This window comes from Sander vitreus, chromosome 2, assembly GCF_031162955.1.
Source record: "Sander vitreus isolate 19-12246 chromosome 2, sanVit1, whole genome shotgun sequence".
Lineage (NCBI taxonomy): Eukaryota > Metazoa > Chordata > Actinopteri > Perciformes > Percidae > Sander > Sander vitreus.
In genome coordinates this window covers 30,459,370-30,483,841 of record NC_135856.1, presented here as the reverse complement: position 1 = coordinate 30,483,841, position 24,472 = coordinate 30,459,370, and the positions used below count along the sequence as shown (strand labels likewise).

At 42.0% G+C, this 24,472-nt stretch overlaps 1 protein-coding gene across 4 annotated transcripts in view; it reads left to right on the top strand.

Annotated features, from left to right (window-relative positions):
• Window positions 1–24,472, top strand: part of rptor (regulatory associated protein of MTOR, complex 1) — a 231,411-nt gene that overhangs the window by 113,604 nt on the left and 93,335 nt on the right. For all 4 annotated transcript variants that reach the window (XM_078265674.1, XM_078265658.1, XM_078265666.1 and 1 more), the window contains exons 8-10: window positions 5,526–5,585; window positions 20,818–20,918; window positions 24,260–24,404. In XM_078265674.1, the coding sequence (XP_078121800.1) occupies window positions 5,526–5,585; window positions 20,818–20,918; window positions 24,260–24,404 (306 nt within the window). The remainder of the gene's footprint in view (window positions 1–5,525; window positions 5,586–20,817; window positions 20,919–24,259; window positions 24,405–24,472) is intronic.

Here is a 24,472-nt window from a genome sequence, read left to right as displayed (position 1 = left end):
TTCCTCAAGGCTCAGTGCTTGGACCAGTTATATTCTCCTTATATATGCTTCCTCTAGGCAATATTATTAGGAAACACTCAATTAACTTTCACTGTTACGCAGACGACACCCAATTATACCTGTCAATTAAGCCAGACGAAAGCGGTCAGTTAGCTAAACTTCAAGCGTGCATTAAAGATATAAAATCCTGGATGACCCACAATTTTCTGAGTTATTGTGCTGGGACTCAAGCACCTCCGAACTTCGTTATCTAAAGATATAGCTACCCTAGATGGTATTGCCCTGGCCTCCAGCACTACTGCCAGAAATCTCGTAACAATCGTAACATTGCCAAAATCAGGAACATCCTATCTCAAAACGATGCTGAAAAATTAGTCCATGCATTTGTTACTTCCAGGCTGGACTACTGTAATTCTTTACTATCAGGTTGCTCAAATAAGTCTCTCCAGCTGATCCAGAATGCTGCAGCACGTGTTCTGACAAGAACTAAGAAAAGAGATCATATTTCTCCTGTATTAGCTTCTTTGCATTGGCTTCCTGTAAAATTCAGGATTGAATTTAAAATCCTTCTCCTGACCTACAAAGCTCTAAATTGTCAAGCACCATCATATCTTGAGGAGCTCTTAGTACCTTATTGTCCCACTAGAGCACTGCACTCCCAGAACTCAGAGCTCCTTGTGGTTCTTGGAGTCTCTAAAAGTAGAATGGGAGCCAAAGCCTTCAGCTACCAGGCTCCTCTCCTGTGGAACCAGCTCCCAATTTGGGTTCGGGGGGCAGACACTGTCACCACATTTAAGAATAAATTGAAAACCATCCTCTTTGATAAAGCTTATAGTTAGGGAGTGAGGAATTGCAGCGTCCGCCTAACCCGGCCCACCTGCTTCTCTTCATAGTCGTCAAGTTAGGGAATGAGGAGTTGCAGCGTCCACCTAACCCAGCCCACCTGCTTCTCTTCATTGTCATCAGATTTATCTATCATATAAACAATAATATAGTGAGAGTAGAGGGAGGCAGGCGAGTACAGCCCGTTACAGCTCTCTTAGTTATGCTATTATAACTCTAGACTGCTGGGGAAGTTCCTTCCTCCCAAGGACACAATGCGCTGCTCTCTCTTTCACTTGTTTCCTTTTGTGTCCATCATAGTCCCAGAAATGCTTGTTACTAACCTGGCTCTGGGGAGTTTACTCCCCGGAGTCCTTATGTTTCGTCTCCACCCAGAATATGGCTTTGGAATAGGGTGGCACCAAGACCTAGGTCTTGGGTGCAGCTGTCGCTGTGGACCTACTACACCAAGCTACGCTCTGCGATTCCCTGCAGTGTCCGGCTGCATCCTGCTGCTTCCTGCCGCGTCCACCCATGCTCTGCTGTGCCACGCTACACCCCATAACGCCCTGCTGTGCCCTACTATGACATGAACTACTACGACTACCATTGTGGTCACTGTTCCACTATCTTTATTATGACTATTATTGCCACTGTTCATCACACCCCCAACCGGCGCCGTCAGACACCGCCTACCAAGAGTCTGGGTCTGTCCGAGGTTTCTTCCTAAAAGGGAGTTTTTCCTTGGCACTGTCGAAATAGCTACTGCTTGCTCTTGAGGCAATCACTGTAATAGTTGGGGCTTTGTAAATTACAGAGTGTGGTCTAGACCTACTCTATCTGTAAAGTCGAGATAACTCTTGTTGTGATTTGATACTATAAATAAATTGAATTGAAGTTTCAAGTCGTCTCGCTGCAAATCTGGTCTGAACTGAGCTTTACAGCAGTAGCACACACTGGACAACACCAGTTTTCCATTGTAATTATTTACTTTTTGTCCCTTTGTCTCAATGCTAAGCAGTAGGCATAACCACATTCTGTGGTTGATGCATAGTTCTGGCATTAGGAAAAATAAACAAGCCAGGGCGAATTCATTTAGGGTTCATGTTCATATACTATGATTATAAACACTCTAGAATAGAAACTAGAATCACTTTCTGTAGTCGCAGTGCTGTCTGTAGTCGTTTTTGATTGATTTTTGATGTAATTTGAGAGCACAAACGTGGCTTTTTCTGAGATAGAATGACTATGGATACAGGTGTGACCAAATGCTCATCTCTTTTCCTCTCCTTCTCTTCCCTTTCTCATCGCTCCCTTTCTCCTATCCTCCATGCCTGAGGGACACACACACTCACTGATGTAACCTCCTGCTTGGTCTGTGCTCTGTTTACTTTGGCACGTCTGTCTGTTTTCTCCCAGACTCCATTTTTAGTTAATCATCCCTGCTTATGTTGGGGAATTCCCTATATCCCTTTTGAAGTAGTTCACAGGCGAAAACATAAACAAAATATGTAATCTGTGGTCCAAATGAAATTCAAAAGTAAACAATCTTGGATTGTGATGTATTGGGGGAAACAATTATATATAACTGGCACACAGCAAAAGGCTGGCACATACCAATGCAGATATTGCCCATCATGGCTTTCATTGGAAAAGTTTCTGATCATTAAGACTTTAGACCAACTTGCCCAGCCTACATCCTTCCTTCTCTTTGTTCCTGGAGTGCGGGGCACACTCACGGCCCGTGCTGTTCTTTTAAAAAAATCAGTAAGTCACTCTGGTGTCATGTGGGATCTCATTATTCTCCAGCATCAGGGAGAACCTTTGGATGCGAGTGCCATAGATTTCGTCACAGTCGGAGTGGATCAGTTGTTCAATCCCATGCATCAGCCTTCTATCCTTTTGAAACTTTATTCCAATTCTTTTCCAGGCATTTTGGAGGCTTCAATTGTTTGTGGAGAAAAGTGAATCACTAATAACTTTAGAACCAAACATGACAGGCGGCATGAGGAAGCTTTAGGACAAGGGTCAATAGACAGAGTAGCTTTGACTTGTGATTTCTTTCTTGCACTGTGACATTTCAACAAGTTTAATTCTATTAACTCCTCGTTTAACTAGTTTGATATTTTTGTCCAATTAACGTCAGATTGATTTGCCTAGTTCCTACAATCAGAACTATTTCAGAAGTTATAGTCATGGCTAGGGCTGGGACGGTTACTGCATTACCGCAATACCGCAGTCATGTAGTCACGTGACGCCTACTGCGGGTCTGAGCTTGTCACCGTTATCACTGCAAAAAAACATTGGCCTGCACGTGTGCACGTTATGTCTAATGACATGGATTCATTGATTCTAATGACATGGATTCATTGATTCTAATGACATGGATTCAATGATTCTAATGACATGGATTCAAGGTTTTCTAAACAACTTATCAACAAAAGATGGAGCAAATCTGACCTTTCACGAGCTGAGGAGCGCAATGTTCCTTGACACATAATACCATTCCATTCGTGTTGACTATTAGGCCTATATGCGAGAGTACCTGTGTAATGTCTTGTATCGGAGAAATGTCTTTGCCTTTCCTACCTTAGGAAAGGCAAATACATTTCTCCGTTCTCTCCGCTGAGGTAGACACATTAATGTTACAGCTGCAGTGTTTACCATTGCACATTAGCCTAGCAGCTAACGGAGTTTCCTTCTGTTTATAGCTTTATCCTGATAAAACGGCACGGTTAAATTTCAGCCTGCATGCCGGTTCGTAGCCTAAAACGGACCGGCTTGTATTGGTAGAGAGAGCAACAAGTTAGCAGACTGCAGCATTAGAGCAGTTTTGGAGCGGATCCGAATCACGGGGCGGACAGACAAATTACTGTTCACTTTCGTTAACATTGATGGGTGAAGAGTTTGTGCTGCTATGTGGTTGGTAATTGGAAAAGTTCCTGAATGGGCAAATTCACACTGCTATAACATTGTGAGATAGGGCATGACTTGGCAGAGGTCTGCGCTCTCTGAGTGCCCTTCTAGTTCAGTATGGTGTTAGGATGTCCGTCCATCCCATTCTTGTGAACACGATATCTCAGGAACGCCTTGAGGAACTTTCTTCAAATTTGGCACAAAACCTCCACTTGGACTCAAGGATGAACCGATTAGATTTTGGGGTCACACTTTACTTGAAGGTATCTACATAAGAGTGACATGACAGTCATGTCACATGAACCCTAACCATAACTTGTCATGACAAAAAGAGACTTACTAAAAGAAGCGTTAGTTCATAAATGTTTATGACTTGTTTATAATGTTTGACACGTTCATGACAGTGTCATGTCACTCTTATGTAGATACCTTCAAGTAAAGTGTAACCCACTAATCAACTGTGGGGATTGCATAGATTTTCTGTGCTGCCGGGTTGAAGATGTGTGTGAAGTATCCACGTCTTAAAAATAAACTTAATATTTTTTATTAAATTGGCTAAAAGTATGTATGTATATATATTAGGGCTGTCAATCGATTAAAAAATGTAATCTAATTAATTACATACTCTGTGATTAATTAATCAAAATTAATCACATACATAATTAACGGTGCCTGAACCGATACTTTTTAAGAAAGTAAAAAAAGAAAAGAAAAAAAAGGGTACTAAACAACAGTTGGTGCCATTAAAGAACGGCTTGTTTATTGCTAAGGCCATATGGTCAAAATGAAATGATTTAATAATAATGTATAACAATAACTAATTTCAGTAGTAAATTGCTGTTGAACCATCAGATGGGAAAAGGACATTTACAATAACTTCAAATGCACCACGAGGCTGTAGTTTACCAGTTTCATTGAATGCACCGTCTTTGTTGTTTCTCCGACGGCAGCTGCAGATTGTTACATGCTGGTGTTGAATCCTCTACAGTAAAACACAGTCAAACTTTACACCGTTTAGCGTTAGCTGTCAGCATTTTAACCGTTTTTAATCCAGCTACTAGCTAGCGGTAGGCTAACGTTAGCTGCTGTCGAGTATAGTGTTAACTAGCGTCACGTGCAGCGGTGTTTGTGTTTCAGAGCATCAGAGAGAAGCGCAGACATATCAGTGGCACCAGATTTCGGTAGCCAGGGTTGGCAGGAAGAAGATTTTTACAAGTAAATGTTCCAATTAATAATCCAGGCAGAATATTCTCGTCTCCCTCCTTCATTTTACAGTCCAATGGTGGCTAGAACGGCTCCGGGTCAAATGTCAAAATGGAATGGATTAATCTGCGTTATTTTTTTTTAACGCGTTATTTGTTCTCAGATTAGTTAATCGAAACTAACACGTTATTTTGACAGCCCTAAAATATATATATATATAATATTAAAAAACGCTCTCCTCCAGGTGTGTGATGACTCGCAGTAAGCTGCAGTGCCGGGCTGTGTGTCTGTCGAGACTCTGAACGGCAACCTGCTGTGACTCTGTGTTCCATGCTGCCCCCCCTCCCCGCTCCCTTTGACTGTAACTCAGCCAAAATACACTTATCAAAGTGCTCAGTGGTTGTAATCTTCTGAAGCTCTCATTTTTCATTTGAGTGTTTTATCCGTCAATTGTCTCTCTCGCAGGTCGTAAAATCTGTACTGTAGAGGCCAAACGTTTTTATTGCTTTGTCTAGTCTGTGAGCTCCTCTTGTTTTCTTTCCAACGCTTATCAGCAGCTTTGCCTTGTCTTTGTTTTTGCACAGGTTTTGTATGCAGAAGAGTGCCAAGTTGGTGCCAGGGGTGACGTTAGACCTCATCGAGAAGTAAGTGGAACTCCACCTCCATCCTAAATAAATGGAAGGAAAAGAATTCTCTGTTGCAACTCTTTCCCTCTTACTGTCTCTCTGTCTCAGTAGGGTGCAGTCTAGAGATATCATTATTCTGTTTTCCTCATGTCTGTCTATCTGTCTGTCCTACTCTATCCTCCGTATTGTCAGCCCTCTCTCTGTTGTTTTCCATTCTGCAGGTATGATTTTCTGCCTTTGTTTTCCCCCCCTTACAGCCAATGCGGCAGTAATTTGGCAGATTTAAAGCTCCACATTTCTTCGGTAAACCTCCGGGGGTGCCATGCGGCTGAGCGCAACACTCGCTTTTAGGCACACACTGAGTGATATTAGCGCTCAATACGGATGTCATATCCTAACTTTCAGTCGTTTCACAGAACCATCGGGGGTGGCTTTTCCTTTTTTTCCACCCTTTCGTGCGGGGGAGAATAAAACGACACCCATAAAATAAGTCGGTTGAGGAGGTTTTAGAAGTAGCGAGTAACTTAAATAGCAGACTGTCATATCTCAGCAGAAAAATAAACCATCTTTTTGGAAAGCACCTTGAGTAATCGTTTCTCTTCATCATCAAACTGTGATTTCAGTTTGCCACAGACAGCCAGACAGTTTGAGTACATCCATACACACACACACACACACACACACACACACACACACACACACACACACACACACACACAGGAACACGAACACACAGGAACACATGCACACAAAACACCTGCACATCTGTACCTTCCACTAGACTTTAATTAGATTTTGTCTTTGTGTCGAGACAGTGTGTGCCTCTCCTGTCCTTTTTCGTCCTCAAGAGCTGTTTTCTGTGTATGTGGTTCTTTGGACTCACACTGATGCACTTTTACTTTCCTGTTCAAACTTATGTTTCATGTGCTCTACTTTGGAGAGAATATGTCTACTCTGGTGCTGTAAATCCTCAAATAAAAGCCTACTATAGCACAGCCATTTTTTAAAAACAGGCTTTTATTACCGGACGGCCCTTTATTTCAAATGTTCCCGTTTTTATATGTGTATCTTATTATGTATTATGTATCATATTTTAATAAGAAGCCTGCCTGCTTTTGTATCTGCCCATTTGTATTTGCTATTGTTTGCGGTTGATGCAAACTCAACACCTTTTTTTTTTTTTATCCATTACCTTGATAAATACAGTATGAAGCCCTATTCGCACAGGATTAGTATCATCTGTGGACCCCGTGTGGCGCATTTGCACGGGATAAGTAAAGCCTTCCTCTACTTGAATTTACTGACATATGTACCCCAGAGTTGGCTACCTGGAGGTGCGTGGAGGACGGCCAGGGCGAGGCTGCCGCACCGCACTTGGGTCGGGGTTCCTTATCTTTTTGGGTCAGGCCCGGTAGAGGTTACTAGAGGCCTGACGGCCGCAGCGGCACCCACACAGCATCACCGTCAGCCCTAGTACAAAGCAGCGGGGTGCGTGTCGACTCGGGGACGGAGGTCTCTGGTCTGGCAGTGGTCCAGACTAGGTTGGCCATTAAAAGAAGAACCTCCGTGTTCGGTGAAATATGGTAGGTCATTAGCGGGGGAATTTTTACTTTATAAATTACAGACATGGCCGATTCGCACAGGATTAAGATCACAGACAACCTCCGTGATTAGTACAAATGACTAGAGGTCACCAGGTAGTACTCATCCTGTGTGAATAGGGCTTTAGTTACATTTTTTACAGCATTAACTCCAGTAGAGTCATGCAATTCTCACCAGTTAGTCAAGTATTGTTTTCACTCATTCACTCATTACATTTGCGTCTACTTTGCCGTTTTTGCATTCGGTATTAAGCCACAGTCAGTGAAACGTAACACTTTCTGCAAAATGTGTTTCACATTAAAAGCCTTCCACAGGCTCAAAGGACAGAATTCCTCACTTTCCTTGTAGGCTTTTACTGTAATTTGAAACCTCTATAGGAAATTGAGTTGGGTTTTATTGATAGTCCTTTGCACCAAAAAGCCCTCAAAGTAGAGGCACTCTATTCTGTCGAACACAGAATATCTTCATCATAGTACAACACATGTTCCCCCATTAATGTTTTTCAACCTGTCCTTCATTAGGGACCCCTTTTGATTTCTTCATCATAGACATGACGATTGTATGAGACTTTTCCATTATTTGAATACCACCTTATATTGCAAAATACGTGATCATTTACATACCTTTTTTTTTTGGCCACATTTTCCATTAGCTATTTCCTGTTTTTGTCTGTTTTTGGTTCATTTTGGTTAATGGTGTTTGTTTTTGTCGCCCAACTGACATGTTTGGATGAATAAGGAAAGACGCGACTCCCCACTTAGTGTTGGTTTCCTCATGTGTTACACTTAATATCTCAGAAACCACTCATTGAAGGAAGGAATATATCTCCTTATTGTGGTTAAAGCCTTATTAAAATCACACAAATTGGTCCAGTGAGTAAGTGGATCATTCGTGGGGAGTTTACATGTTCACTCTCAACTTTTCCCAAGTTTCTACAAGCTTAAAGGTGCTCTAAGGGGACGGGATGAGTAGGAGGGAGGGGCGAACTAGCCTCCGTTTTGTTTGACAATACTTCCAACGTCAACAAGAAGTGATGTCACCCCACATCGCTTAAAGCACCTTTTATGAGGATTATCCATAATTTAAACACGTTTCTCACCTCTCCACGTCCGATTTGTCACTGTTGTTCCTGCTTTGACCATTTAATTATCTTTAACAATTAATCTTTTTTTTACTTGCTTGCATTCGGCCTATTCCTATCCTATCGGATAAGTATTAAGGGCTGTCCATACCAACTATTAACAATAACTATAAATCTATAGTTTTAAAAATCGTTCTAACTCAAGTGGATGGTGGAGTCCACACCACAACTATAACGACAGCCGGAGAACGATACCGTTGGGATCACTTTCAAAGCAATTTGATGAACAATAGAAACACTGACAGCCAATCAAAATCCATCTGAGTTAACAACATGGCACGGCGGAGAGAGACACTGCGGAGATTTGTTTTACACAGGTTGTTAGTGGTGTGACTTTTCCACTTGGGGCAATCCTTTAGCCATTCCCAATGCTTTAAAAGTATTTATCACGTCACAGAAACAACAGAGAGTGAATCTTGTGTTTTTAGATGTGGTTAACATACTGTCGTGTTTTTGTTCCGATGCTCCTCTGCTCAGATCTGACACCGCCCGCCCGCTCTCATCCCCGGCTCTCTGCACCGCTGTGCGCCTGCTGTTTCCTGGAGAAGGCAGCGGTGTCTGTGCCCCGGGGACCGCCGGTCAGACTTTTTTAGCTCCTAAAATGTGGGATATTACTACAGACATTCCTGTAATCGTAGGTTGCAACGTCTGTTGAATATATTATAATCAGCTGGAGCATGCAGTACGTGCTTGACGTCACTGTTTGCAGAACGTTATCGCTCAGCAGTGTGGAGGCTCACATCATTATAGTTATAGTTATCTTTATAGTTATCGTTTGTGGTTTGGACGGCACTTTACACAGGAGTATCCTGTACATATACAGTGGGGAGAACAAGTATTTGATACACTGCCGATTTTGCAGGTTTTCCTACTTACAAAGCATGGAGAAGTCTGTAATTTTTATCATAGGTACTCTTCAACTGTGAGTGACGGAATCTAAAACATATATCAAGAAAATCACATTGTATGATTTTTAAGTAATTAATTTGCATTTTATTGCATAAGTATTTGATACATCAGAAAAGCAGAACTTCATATTTGGTACAGAAACCTTTATTTGCAATTACAGAGATCATACATTTCCTGTAGTTCTTGACCAGGTTTACACACACTGCAGCAGGGATTTTGGCCCACTCCTCCATACAGAGCTTCTCCAGATCCTTCAGGTTTCGGGGCTGTCGCTGGGCAATACGGACTTTCAGCTCCCTCCAAAGATTTTCTATTGGGTTCAGGTCAGGAGACTGGCTAGGCCACTCCATGACCTTGAGATGCTTCTTACGGAGCCACTCCTTAGTTGCCCTGGCTGTGTGTTTCGGGTTGTTGTCATGCTGGAAGACCCAGCCACGACCCATCTTCAATGATCTTACTGAGGGAAGGAGGTTGTTGGCCAAGATCTCGCGATACATGGCCCCATCCATCCTCCCCTCAATATGGTGCAGTCGTCCTGTCACCTTTGCAGAAAAGCATCCCAAAGAACGATGTTTCCACCTCCATGCTTCATGGTTGGGATGGTGTTCTTGGGGTTGTACTCATCCTTCTTCTTCCTCCAAACACGGCGAGTGGAGTTTAGACCAAAAAGCTCTATTTTTGTCTCATCAGACGACATGACCTTCTCCCATTCCTCCTCTGGATCATCCAGATGGTCATTGGCAAACTTCAGATGGGCCTGGACATGCGCTGGCTTGAGGAGGGGGACCTTGCGTGAGCTGCAGGATTTTAATCCATGATGGCGTAGTGTCTTACTAATGGTCCTGGACTGTGGACTGTGAAGAGAGCTGTGGTCCCAGCTCTCTTCAGGTCATTGACCAGGTCCTGCCGTGTAGTTCTGGGCTGATCCCTCACCTTCCTCATGATCATTGATGCCCCACAAGGTGAAATCTTGCATGGAGCCCCCGACCGAGGGAGATTGACCGTCATCTTGAACTTCTTCCATTTTCTAATAATTGCGCCAACAGTTGTTGCCTTCTCACCAAGCTGCTTGCCTATTGTCCTGTAGCCCATCCCAGCCGTGTGCAGGTCTACAATTTTATCCCTGATGTCCTTACACAGCTCTCTGGTCTTGGCCATTGTGGAGAGGTTGGAGTCTGTTTGATTGAGTGTGTGGACAGGTGTCTTTTATACAGGTAACAAGTTCAAACAGGTGCAGTTAATACAGGTAATGAGTGGGGAACAGGAGAGCTTCTTAAAGAAAAACTAACAGGTCTGTGAGAGCCGGAATTCTTACTGGTTGGTACGTGATCAAATACTTATGTCACGCAATAAATTGCAAATAAATCATTTAAAAATCATACAATGTGATTTTTTGGATTTTGTTTTAGATTCCGTCTCTCACAGTTTAAGTGTACCTATGATAAAAATTACAGACCTATACATGCTTTGTAAGTAGGAAAACCTGCAAAATTGGCAGTGTATCAAATACTTGTTCTCCCCACTGTAGCTACTGCCGGATGGGAAACCACTAGAGCGATGACGATCGTCTTTGAAGAATTAAGGCCTTTTTTTTCCCATTCGTCTTTCACAGTTCTGTTTCTACATTCTGCCTTCTCAACCTCACCAACATCAGTCGGTGGATTTGACAACATTGAAGCTCTCCGCTCGTGCTCAACTTCTCATGTCCTCCTCCTTCATCTTTTATCACGTCTCACGGGTTCTGTGGAGAGGGGGGAAAGTAATTTATGACCTGCTTGCTGTAAGGAGAGTTCTAGCAGCAACAAACGTCACACTAGTTTACGTCAGACAGCACTGGGGGGGGGGGGGCTCACCTGCTCTCATTCTCCCGGCAGGCATTATTAACACTGAACAGAAACATCACAGGTGTGACAGTTTATAACAATAGGTTTTGGAGTCCGTCTGTCACCTCACAATGAAATTCAAAAAATGGTTTCTGTCAAGGACAAATAAACTGTGATCTGAATTCTAGGCTAAACATAATTCTGATATAAACAAGTCATATGCCAGGCAAACAAAGAAACACTCAATGCAATTACACTACATTGTAGGTTTGATTCCTGTAATGGCCTCTCAGTATGTGCGGCCTTCAGGCTGTAGGGTGAACCTGTCACACACGGGCTGTTCTGCTGTGTTTTATAAGATCCTGGGCAGTGCTCTCCGTGTTAGCAGTCTGCTTCAGACATACACACAGCAGGGTCAGATACAAATACGAAGCCAGTAAGGTTAAGCGAAAGCACTCCGCAGCGGCAAAGTGCTGACCTGTTCTGTATTAGTCTGTATGCTCCACTGAAATTGGATTTAAGGTGTTGTCGATTCCAAACAATATTGAAAAAGTAATAAAATGTCAAATTCATGAGACCAATGACCTTGCATTGAAGTACAAGCACTGGGAATATGAAAGGTGGGATTTCATATAAGAAAAGAATACGCAGATAAAGACTATTAGAAGACTAAAGAGGATTAGAAATTTCCAAAATACGTGGTAAAATAGTGATATAGAAAATCTACTGTAGTTCACTAAGATGCCCCAATTAAATGGTAAGAGACTCCTGGCCCTTGATGTTTCAGCAGCCCTGAACATGACTGGCAAAGGGCTTTTTCGTTTTTAATTTCGGGGGGTTGGTGGGATCCATGGTGCTTCAGTTGCGGTTTTTGCTTGATTGCATGATGTCCAGAGGGCTAAATGTTGACTCAGCTGATGTCCCTCAGAGATAAATAATGGATGGTCTCAGAGCTCATGAAAGAAAAATGAAACCAAACCCATTTGCCTTCTCACCTCTCTGCTCTATGAAGCTGGGCCATAATTCTAACTAAAGTCAAACATTTTTCAAGGGACGCGTCATCAAAACATGAAATATCGCCAAAACAGCAGTTTCAGCAGGGATTATTATGATTACATTCTGATAGTATTAAAGCTGCACTAATCAATATTTCTTACAACAATTAATTAAAAGACAACACAAAAAAAGTAAGAACCTAACGCTGCAGTTCCAGTTAGCTCAATGTAGCATTTAAGCCTCTTTTAGCTCATACAAACACCACTCTCATTCACCTTGTTTCCACAAGCAGCAGGCAAACTCTGATCAACCAAAAACTAAATGTCAGACAAAATTGGACATTGGACGTACTATTTGTCAGATGAACAGGAAGAAGACATAGACAAAAGCTAGCTCTGTGTCTACTGGATATGTAAAAAAAGTGAACATGTATTACCTAACAGCAGTAGATGTAGACAAGTTTGACAAAAGCACACTGTACAACACTGGATGCACCACAGAAGTAGTAAACACAATGCTGGAATACACATCACAAATTCATGATATTTAACAGTGTAGATACCTTGTTATACACTTTCTTTTCAGAGAGAGTGCCTTATGCCTTTTTGGAGGATCACCTTAAACACACCAGCGTCGCAATTTCTGGTATGACTTTACTCTTATGGTCTTGTTTTTGTTCTTTTTCCCTACTGACCAAGCATGTCGAGCAGCTAATGTGTCCTGGCAAGCTATTTATCTGTACTGTCTATCGTTGACACCATTTCATCCGTCCTAAGTGGACAGCTGTAGTACAGGTGCTAATGCACCACGGACGCATTAAAGACATATTGCGATCCCATCACTCAGACCACATTCGAAAGATTCTAGTCAGAATATGAGTCTGATACTGCTCCATTGGGCTGTGATTATGGGGCGTGTTTCAACCGAAACAGGAAAGAAAATGCCTCTGCGCTCAATTGGATAGACCTTCAACCAATCGGAGCAACGGAGACAGACGTCACAGAAGCTGCAAGTCAAAGGCAGGCTTCGACAGAGCAAAGGCAGAGGCGGCAGTTTCCGTGTTGGCAGGCGGTAGTGGCAATGTGTATACATACGTGATCGCGGTTCTCTGTTGCTGTTTTAAAATGAATGCGCTGTCGATATCTTCTATAACAGATGCGATGGCAGCCATCTTTGTTGTAAACAAATTCAACCCAAGCGCTCTTTGGTGACGTGGTTGATTACGTTACTGTTGATCATCTGTCCATCATCGTATAAAGCCCGCCCTGACAATTTGATTGGTCCAAACAACTCTAGTTCGAGCATAGTTGCTCCACAACGGATCAAGTCCAGACCGAACTTCCCGACCTCAAATGTTGTGGGCGGGGCTAAGTTTGGCTGCCATCTAGGCTAGGTCTGGCCCACATATGACCACGTTCTTTTAACAGTGTGTACAGGAATGTGTCCTTTGCCACATTTGACGAAAATGAAAAATATTTTGTGTACGTGTCCCATGATTCAGGTACACTCCAAAATTGAATGCAGGGTTTTTCCTGCATAGAGGAATTTTTGGCGCTCCCAAAAAGGTTTTAGCCAGCCCCAAAGGAAAATCACCAGCACCAAAATAAAAAGAATTGACAATGAAAATAGCAATTCACTCTCTAAATGTGTTTTAAGAGTAATTAATCAAACAACCGTTGAACAAGCAGAACATAAACTTGAATATGAGAGCTAATCTCAGTTTTAACGCCGGTCTGTACCTGACTCCCGCTGATTAATTTGAATATTAATATTCCTTTTTTCAACCAGTTTTGTTAATTGAGGTTTAATTTACTTAAGCATAATATAAATTTATGTTTATCACATTGTCAGAATTCACAGATACGTAAAATGCATAGATTTCAAATAAGGTAACACGGACTCATTGCCTTCACTGTGCACGGACCGATCATGCTAACTGCCATGCGTAGTCTCCTCTCCCCCCCCCCCCCAGTATGGTGGAAATAGGAGAAAGTAGAGCCGAGTATGTAGATTACGTGCTTATCTGAAAGCCTCAGGCATCGTGAGAGGCAACAGGGAGCATGCTACTGTGTGTGTGAACAGGGCAGTCTATTTTTTATTCATTTATGCTGTGAAATGTGAAGTCGAAGGCGATCCGTATTGTAGACAAAAAAACAGCTATACCTAACCTTTCTAACTAGTGATAAGATTACCCAGTTTTTAAAAGTAATCTAGCCATCTGAAAAAATGTGACCTGCAGTATACTGTATCTCTAGATTACACAGGCTTCAAATGACACATGAAGCCTCATGATGATGACTTTTGTAAAGCTACAGTGCAGCTCTGCAGGTCAGCTGTTTTATGCTGTGTAGGACATAAAGCAGGCATGTGCGCTTGTAAGGACATGAAGCCTCATATAGCTGGCTCCGTTGTAACTGCTGATGGGGCTTTGCTTTCAGTGGTTGTGTCATGTTTGATACCATGGATACTGACAGGGCAGAAATATAAGGTACTTTAAAGCGCCTAAGTCTTACTTCAACTAGATCAATATACAATCTAAATATGTTTGAATACAGATACTACATGTGAAGAGGGCAGTGGTGGAGTGACTAAGTACATTTACTCAAGTACTGTACTTAAGTACAAATTTGAGGTACTTTACTTGAGTCTTTTCTTTTCATACTACTTTCTACTTCTACTCAGCTACAATTCAGAGAGAAATATTGTACTTTTTCCTCCACTACATTCATCTGACAGCTTTAGTTACTTTACAAATTAAGATTATTGCACACAAAACAAATGTAGTTTATAAAATATGTTTTATTACAAACTGATCAAACCAACAATATAACGGCCTACAAGTCCATCTGAAATGATTAGACCATTAATCACTTTTGATTGACAGAACAGTTTGGATTGTCTCCAGTTTCTAAAATGTGAGGATTTTTCTGCATTGAGTACTTGTACTTTTAATACTTTTAAGTACATTAACCTGATGATACTTACACATACATACTTCTACATAAGTACAATTTTCAATGCAGGACTTTTACTTTTAACAGTGTATTTTTTTTAACAGTGTCATAATAGTATTTTTACTTAAGTAAAGGATCTGAATACTTCTGCCACCACTAGAAGCACACACAAAGCAAATATAAAAAGGGATATGCTGTTGCTCTCATCTAGAGCTAAGAGCCAAATGTCTACCAGCTCGAGGGTTGCTGCTGTGTAGCAGGCTCCTCTCTGTGGAGCGAAGGCATAGAGTATTTCCAATAATGGAGTCAAACTCTGTCACCGCTGAGTCGAGCACAGCTGGGCTTCAGACGATGTCAGAAACCATGCGGGCGGCAGGGTGGGAGCTCAATGTGAAAGAGCCATAGGAGGCCGTGAATAGGGATCAACCCACCACACTTGTGTCAGCCCCATGAGAGAAGAAAGATATGGGATGAATGTTTGTGTGTGTGAAAGACAATTCAATTGCAATTCAATGTGAGGGAAACTTTTAACAGTTACTGTACGTAGCTCGAGAGAGATCCAAGTCTATTGTGAGCAGGTAAAATCCACATGCGCTCGGCGTCGTGACTCTCTTATCTAAAAGGCCATTGTGATTGGATACGGCCAGAATGTGTGTTGGATGTATGTGGGAAGCAGAGACAGAAGGGTACACAGATGGAGGAGAGACAGAGGAAAAATTAATAAACAAATCGACAGCGCTCAACTACTCAATGCTGCCGTTATGCTGAATACATTTTGCAACAAATGTTGGTAACATTTCCAGGGCGATGAGTGTCCGATACATGCTTTCCAACTGTGTATGACCTTTAAAGGTGTGAATAAGTGCCTATTGAGTGGTTGGTGAGTGTAATGCCCATCAGCTGTTTGCTTATGCCCACGTGTGCAATTTGGACACAGCAAAAATTATGACAAAGGAAAAAAGCTGCTTTGAATACTATTTGAGGCACACTTTAAAGGCCAAGCAATAACGTCAATGTCATCTGACAAGCAACTGTCATTTTTGTTGTAGTTGTGCTACAGTAGCTACAGCTAACCGAATGGGGGCATTTCCACCTGATTTTAAAATCCGCCCTGAGTGATCCGAGAAGTGGACAGCGCTAACGCTGCCTTCACACTGGCAGTTGAAATCCGCTCCGTAATACGCAATACGCCCCCAGCGGACGTCGTACTATACCGTTGAAAAGCTTCGGAAGCGACTTACAAAAATGGCGGAGAGACTAGAGCGACTGATAAGTGTCTGAATGTACGATTCTCTATGACCTCTCTTATACAGATATAAATAGAAAGGCTGCTGCGTGGAGAAAAGTTGCCCAGGACGTTGACATGTCACGTCGGTTAAATGTGATATAGCGGTATAATGTCAATAGTTCGATGCCTGTTGCTAGCTAACTAATTAGCATTAGCAGGTTTATTTATCAGTACCATAGCAATGCTGGAATTGTCGGATAGGAACCGTCCGTAGCCTTTCACAAGAGTTCAATTTTTTTAACGCATCCAGATGACCAACTGACTTTGAATCTTTTGAATCTTCTCTTCTGAATTTTTTTCGCACCGCACTCGTTCGGACCCAGTTCGGATCCATTCGCATGCAGTCTGCAAATCTCCATAGGAAATTAATGACTTCCGGTCATTTCGAAGCCGTATCGGAGCTGATTTCAACTGCCAGTGTGAAGGCGGCGTAAGTACGTTAAGATAAGATAGACTTTATTAAAACTTAAGTGCGTAACTTCTTTATATTAATGAGCGTCTGTTACATTCAAGCCATTGCCAAATGAGTTGATACAAAGCTAATATAGACCATAAGCTCCCTAAAACTCTCTCTGTATTTCTCAGTATGGCTGTGTTTAGAAAATGTCGTCCGGCGTCCATCGCGCACAGAAAATTGAGTGAAGATAATTTCCTCTTCTGAAGAGTCCATGTTTTTTTAACCCTCCGTGTCCTCCTTGGTTACAAGTAACTGTGGAGGAGGGGTTGGGGTGGTGCGCGATCACGGAAGGCTTGTGTCATGTGGATGCAACTACGGTGTTGTTGTCATTACTTAGAATTCCTCATGGGGGAGACAGAAACTACGCACTATAGCTTTAATCCCACACCGGGGAAATTCCTTTGTTACAGCAGCTCAAAAAAAATTCACACACATCAGAATAAGACAAATACACATTAAATAGACATAGGAAAAATATACAAAAAGTAGTATAAGAAATAGAAAAAATAAAAGTAATAATAGTAATATGTACACTATCCATAACACCCTTATAATAAATAGGTTAAAAAAATATATATATACAGATGAGATAAGGTGTGGATTAATAGATATGGCATATTGCACAGTAGGGGAGACAGAGTAATAAATAAATATGCATAGTGGAGAATATTGTGATGGCTCATGTTGTAGAATCAGCAAGCAGTGCTACATTATAATGTTGTATTAAAGAGTTACTAAAGAGTTAGTTCACAGCTGGCAGTAACATGTTTCAAATTAGAGATGTACCGATACCAGTATTGGTATCGCCTCCGATACCGCCTAAAACGCTGGTATCGGGAAGTCCTGGAGTATATGCACCAATCCGATACCACGTAATAAAGCCCTAAAGAAAATCTACGTTAAAGTTGTTTATTTCTGTTCTTTTTCCGTTATAACTGACTGTCAAACTGCATAATAAAGGAAAGTTCTGGGGCATTCATTGTTTGTGTTTGTTCATGTTTCACAAAGAGTTTAACCTGAGCCAGACCGACAACAAAGATAGAAATATCAAATCCATACAGGGATAGTAGTATACATTTGTTAAAACATAATAAAATATATGACACACTGGTATCAGATCGGTACTCAGTACGGCCGATGCGCAAGTTCAGGTATCAGAATCGGTATCGGGAAGCAAAAAAATGGTATCGGACCATCTCTATTTCAAATGCGTGATCGGATCTCACTTCCCCGCTCTTTATGCAAATAAGCACGTACATCATTTCCGTTTGTTGAGTTAGTTGCGTAGGCAGTCCTCAACATTGTGAGATAGGGCAAGGCCTCCGCTGAGGTCTGCACTCTCTGAGTGCCCTTGTAGTTCTAGGTTGTTGTGTATCGCATTAATGTCGGTAGCTTATTATAGCTTGTTGAATGGAGAAGCCATGAAATGCCATGATTTTCCTTCGTTTTGTTGTTTCGAGTTGGAGTAGAAAAAAAGACTGTTGCTGGACAGGTTTCAAGCTCTTTGTCAGACAACTTTTTTGGTGAAATCTGACCTTTCTACTTGCAGAAAACAGAATAAAATGTGTAAAACAAGAAATGATTACGCGTTGCAATTCTTTCGATGGATGACACAAGCCTTTTTTCCGTCTGTTCAACAATTCATCCATCAACAGTATCTGTCCATCCGTTCACACCAATACACCGTCCTTATCCCTCCTCAAATATATTACACTGGATACTGAGCAAGGATTTGAACTGCTGAGTGTTCATCCTTAGTGCTGACTTGCCAAACACCTTTGGCAGCCACTCAAAGTGCTCTTTAGCTGGCTGGCCCTCATGGTTATACAGTAGGCTTTTTACTGCCAGGAGCTTCACAGCTGCTATTATTTGTCACTTAGAGGTGGAAATGGGAGGTTTAGGGCACGAAAAGGTCAGACTCTGTGTGTAGTTAGAAGTCATTTATCGGGCTACTGATCGACTTTACGTGGCCGCTGCCAGACTTTGGTGCTCATTATACATTGTAAAGGTCTTTCCTAATTGTTCGTTAAGCAAGTTATGTATTAATATATAGCAGCATAGTGTCAGTTATTGTTAGATAATGTATACAACTATTTGTAACGTTTCAGTGCTCCAGTGCACCAACGAATGATAATAAAACGACAGTAGACACAAAATGTTTGGCAGAATTGGAATAAAACCATTGAATGAATGGAGCAATTTTTTTTAATTTTTTTTTTTTTATCCCCAATCATGCCAATCCCACTTGCCTCATTCATTTAGGCCACTTTCATGTTTTGAAAATAACTTAGTGTTGGCACTTTTTTTTTTTTTTTACTTCATTGGAATATGGTGTGTAGCCAAAGCTCTATATTGGCCATTGGTGGGCATGTTTCACAATGCGATCTAGGATCACCTTCTTGGATTGACAACCAAAGATTTCACAATGTTTATCTGAGACAGCCAAAAATCACACACTGCCATAGCTACCTAAACATCCATATAATGCTCATTTTTCAGGTTCATAATTGTATTTTGAGTTTTTACCAGAACACATTTTACATGCTTTCACATTATTGTTATAATCACTATATTTGTTCAGTAATTTAAAGCATATACAGCCGCCCTTTTGGGGGATAGAAAACAGAAGATCCTATAGATGTCTATGCAATTTGACGTGTGGTTGGATCACATCTTTGTCAAATATGTATACATTTATTTCTTGTTAAACAAACGTTTGTTTTAAAGACGTCTGATATTTATTTTGTGACCTTGCCTGAACCTGAGCGTTCACGATACCCTACATTCAGGAAGTGCCATGTGCTCAGTGCTGTTGTTTTATGTATCCAGTTTATTTAGTATTAGAGCACTGCAGAATGTTTTGTTTTTGAAGCTTGAAAAGCTATGAATTAAATATCCTATATGGCTTTAATAGAAAAATGTATTTGACGCATCGTGATGCATCGAGATGTCGAATCGCTGACATTATAATCGTAATCGAATCGGGCAGATCAGTGAAGATTCACACCTCTAGTGGACACTGTACTGTAGTCATGGCCACTTAACACGTAGCAGTGTTTCAATACTTCTGAAATCCTCAGACAACTGCTGAATGTTAGATTTTCTGTAATGAGTTCTCAGTCACTGATGTTCCTTCACTACAATCAAGAAAACCCATTTATCCTCCAACGAAATATAGAAAAATCACTTTTAATACACTACTGCTCCTACGAGTACAGTGGGTCTACACATGGGACTTGGTGATGAATGACACATTGTAACAAAATGTATTACACTATTGACACCTTACATGAAGAATAATCACATAGAAAAAAAAACAATAACCAGACTCTATAGACAACTACAAATACCGTGGGGTTTTTAATTGATAACAAGCTGCATCTCAATTGTGATACTGAGATGATTTGTAAGAAGGGCCAGCAACGTTTCTTCTGCTTCTGGAAATTGTCTCAGTTGCATGTTGACAACACCCTCATGATCCTATTTTATAGGACGAATGGGGGAAACTGTGGGATCCTGACAGTAATCTACGATATTTCCAACATTACGTGTGTAGCAAGCATTTTGTTACCATGTCAAATGTCAGTGTTAGGCTAACTATATGTCTGTAAGTTAAGCTAACACACATAGACATATTGTTAGCTTAGTGTCAGGATCCAACAGTCTCCCCGTATTACCTGATGCGCTCTGTCTCTATGCAGCTATTAGGCCACAATCTCTGTGCTCAGCTTTTATCAATACATTTAAAAATGTATTTTAAATGTGTTTAATTCCTTAACTGAGTGTAATGTAACCTGTGGGGAAACAAATGTGATACATTCTCTCCCTGCTTGTGCCTGATGTTGCTCTGTGTCTCAGCTCTCGGCCTACAGTATCTCTTGACATGAATATTCCAACTTGAACTCGTGGTTGGTCTCTCTGAGTAAGAGCCTGAGTGCCTGTAAATGTAAATGTCTTCAGATGTGTTGTGATAATAGTACTGAACAGTTGCCACTCTGTGCTCTGAGTCAACTGCGGGACATGCTTTGAGCGTGGCTGATACACTGCCATCTGTGTTGTGTGTGTGTGTGTGTGGTGAAGGATCCCTGGCAGGCTCAATGACAGACGCACCCCCCTCGGAGAGCTCAACTGGATCTTCACAGCCATCACCGACACCATCGCCTGGAATGTGCTGCCTAGAGGTGAGGCTTTGCATACGCAGACCAAACTTCAAATTGATCATTAAATCAAATGTCACCATTGTTTTTCCACAGTTACCAATCTGGCAGAATCATTGCAGTTAACTTAAAGTGCTCATATTACGCTTTTTGGCTTTTCCCCTTTTCTTTATTGTGTTATATATCTTTTTGTGCTATAGGTTTACAAAGTGTAAAATCCCAAAGTCCACCCCAAAGGGACTTACCATCTCCAACAGAAAACACTGTTCACAAACTGCTCCAAACAGCTCTACTGTAGTCCAGCCTTTACTTCCGTGACGAACGTGCGTCACTTTGTAACACACGTTATAATGCTCGCCTAGCTGCTAGCGTGGCACTCCTTCATGCTCTGCAACTGACAAGCTAGCAGTACTTAATGCGCATGTGAGACTTCCCAACAAAGATGGAATAGAAGTGAGATGTCTCACTCTGTAGCTAAAACAGAGAGCTCAACACACAGGGTGAAAAGAGGAGCTGCAGCAATGTGCAGTACAACAAAAATATGGTGTTTTCTGAAAATTGAACCACATGAACCTATTCTTGTACAACCTCTAAATACAATTATGAACCTGAAAATGAGCATAATATGAGCACTTTAAACGTAAGGGGTCTTACTTTTGTCATTTTGACCATCAGTTCCATCAGTTATGATAACATTGTACTCACTAAGTGATGACATTCGGAACATGGTGACATTGCTAAAAAGAAGTTCACAAGTGCCGCCAGTCAACCACTCGCTAAACCCCATCCCCTAACAATGATTCCAATCATAGCTTAGCAACAGTAACTAGGCACAGCAGGGCCACGTTCAGCCCTGACAAAACGTAGCAAACCGTTTATTTAAACTGAAACGGGTGCGTTGAACACCCTGCTGTGTGGGCAAGCACACTTCCTTTTTATTACCACGAGTTTACATACACAGCGCTACTGATTGGGTATCACCTGTGACACAGCCACCAAACGAGAGAAAACATAACCGAAAGCCCGTTGCACACCATTTGACACCGTTCCGAGGAAACGTGTCGTTCAACCCGGAAACTGTAGCACAGCGTTTTGAGATTGGACATGCCCCAGGTCTAGGGTTAGGGTTTGAAGGGTAGCGTCTCTCTTTTTTGCCTTTCCATAACCAAAACACTGGAGAAAAAGTACAAAGAATGACACACTAAAGTTTTGAAACCGTTAAAAAAAAAAAAAAAAAATTGTCTAGCCAATGATGAAAAATGAAATGACCTGCATGTTTCCTCTCACATGGAGCCCAAATTAGGGCACTAATAAAAACAGTAGTGAAGCATCAGCAATACTAAAACTTTAAAGACATCCCCAGTGGTTGAAAGTAGTAAAGATGTTGATATAAAACGCCAGAACTGCAGTGCGTGCAGGTTGGCTCCTCCAAATGGAGATTAATTGTGTTTGGAGTGTCCAGCAACTGGGGGATATCATTTCAACCGTAATTTTGCAGGCGCATGAGCAAGTATGCCCACACGTACACACTCAAGCAAAACTCTGCATTGTGACGACACATACGTACTCGCACACACCGCCACTTACCAATCACCCACAGGCTCAGCTTGCCAAGGTAAAAATACTCAGAATCAGAATCAGAAAGGGTTTTATTGCCAAGTACGTTTTTTAACACACACAAGGAATTTGTTTTGGTGTTGTTGGTGCACGTCACACATTCTTTAGATTGAATATTAAAAAATATAAGTATAGGTACAAACAATATAAGTATATTTACACAGTATGTATTAAGTTAAAAATAAAGAATAAATAAAGATATAAATAAAAAATAAAGCGCAAAGAGCATTACAGCAGAAAGAGAACAGTGGCATGTAGGTGGAGAGTCAGGGTGGTATCCGGGCCTTGTTAATAAGGCTAGTGGCGGAGGGGAAAAAGCTGTTCATGTGACGTGAGGTTTTGGTCCTGATGGACCTCAGCCTCCTGCCAGAGGGGAGTGTCTCAAAGAGTTTGTGTCCGGGGTGGGAGGGGTCGGCCACAATCTTACCAGCACGCTTCAGAGTCCTGGTGGCGTATAGGTCCTGGAGCGGCGGCAGATTGCAGCCAATCACCTTCTCTGCTGACCGAATGACACGCTGCAGTCTGCCCTTGTCCTTGGCAGTGCTAGCAGCGTACCAGATGGTGATGGAGGCTGTGAGGATGGACTCAATGATGGCTGTGTAGAAGTGCACCATCATTGTCTTTGGCAGGTTGAATTTCTTCAGCTGCCGCAGACAGTACATCCTCTGTTGTGCTTTCTTTACGAGGGAGCTGATGTTCAGCTCCCACTTGAGGTCCTGGGAGATGATAGTTCCCAGGAAGCGGAAAGACTCCACAGTGTCAATTGTGGAGCCACAGAGGGTGATGTGGGGGGGGGGGCAGGTGGGGCTGGGTTCTTCCTGAAGTCCACAACCGTCTCCACTGTCTTTAGAGCATTGAGCTCTAGATTGTTTTGCTTGCACCACTTCACCAAATGGTCAGCCTCCCACCTGTAGGCGGAATCGTCACCATCAGAGATGAGTCCGATGAGGGAGGTGTCGTCCGCAAACTTCAGAAGCTTGACAGACTGGTGACTGGAGGTGCAGCTGTTGGTGTACAGGGAAACAAAGTTAAAACACAAAACAAAACAAAACAGAGCGCACCAACACACCTGTGTCACCATTCTGCGGCGCCATCTTGCATGTTAGGACTCACTCTCATACTCTTATTTTGTAACAGTTATCTTTTGCATGCAGCACACATTCACACACACTCAGACTCCTGCGAGACAAACTGTATCCCAGCTAGAATAGAAATGTGACAATGCTGATGGCTGCCAAAGCCATTTAAACCCTCGGGGCTCTACTGTTAATGAAGCAGCCCACATCAGAGAGAATCCCTGTAATTAAGGCGCTGCACACTTAATCCACACACACGCACGCACACACACACACACACACACACACACACACACACACACACACACACACAGTATCACTACCTCACACAAACAAGGGCATCACGGAATTGAGAATTGCCTGGCCCCATTAAGGTGAATTAGTGAAAACATTAATGAGCTGATGACCAATCACTTTAATCTGCATATCAGGCTCCTCTATATCTCTCTATATCCTCTGTATTCTGTAAGCATACACACAAGCTACCCTGTTTTTCTCCTTAGTGGCCACTTTGGTTTGATTAAACTTCTTTCTTTCACCCAGTTCGATTTTCATTCACTCACTCAGCGGGACGTTTTCTTTACTTATTATCCTAGTCTTTTTTTTTCCTTCAGTGTCTCATGTCTCTTTTTGACGTGATGGATCATTTCTGTTTTGTCTTTCTGTCCTTAGATTTGTTCCAGAAGTTGTTTCGTCAGGACCTGCTGGTGGCCAGCTTGTTCCGCAATTTCCTGTTAGCAGAGAGGATAATGAGGTCGTACAACTGTACACCGGTCAGCAGTCCCCGCCTGCCCCCTACATACATGCACGCCATGTGGTAAGACACACACACACACACACACACACACAAAGCTCAGGGCTTGGTTTCATGCACACAGATACACA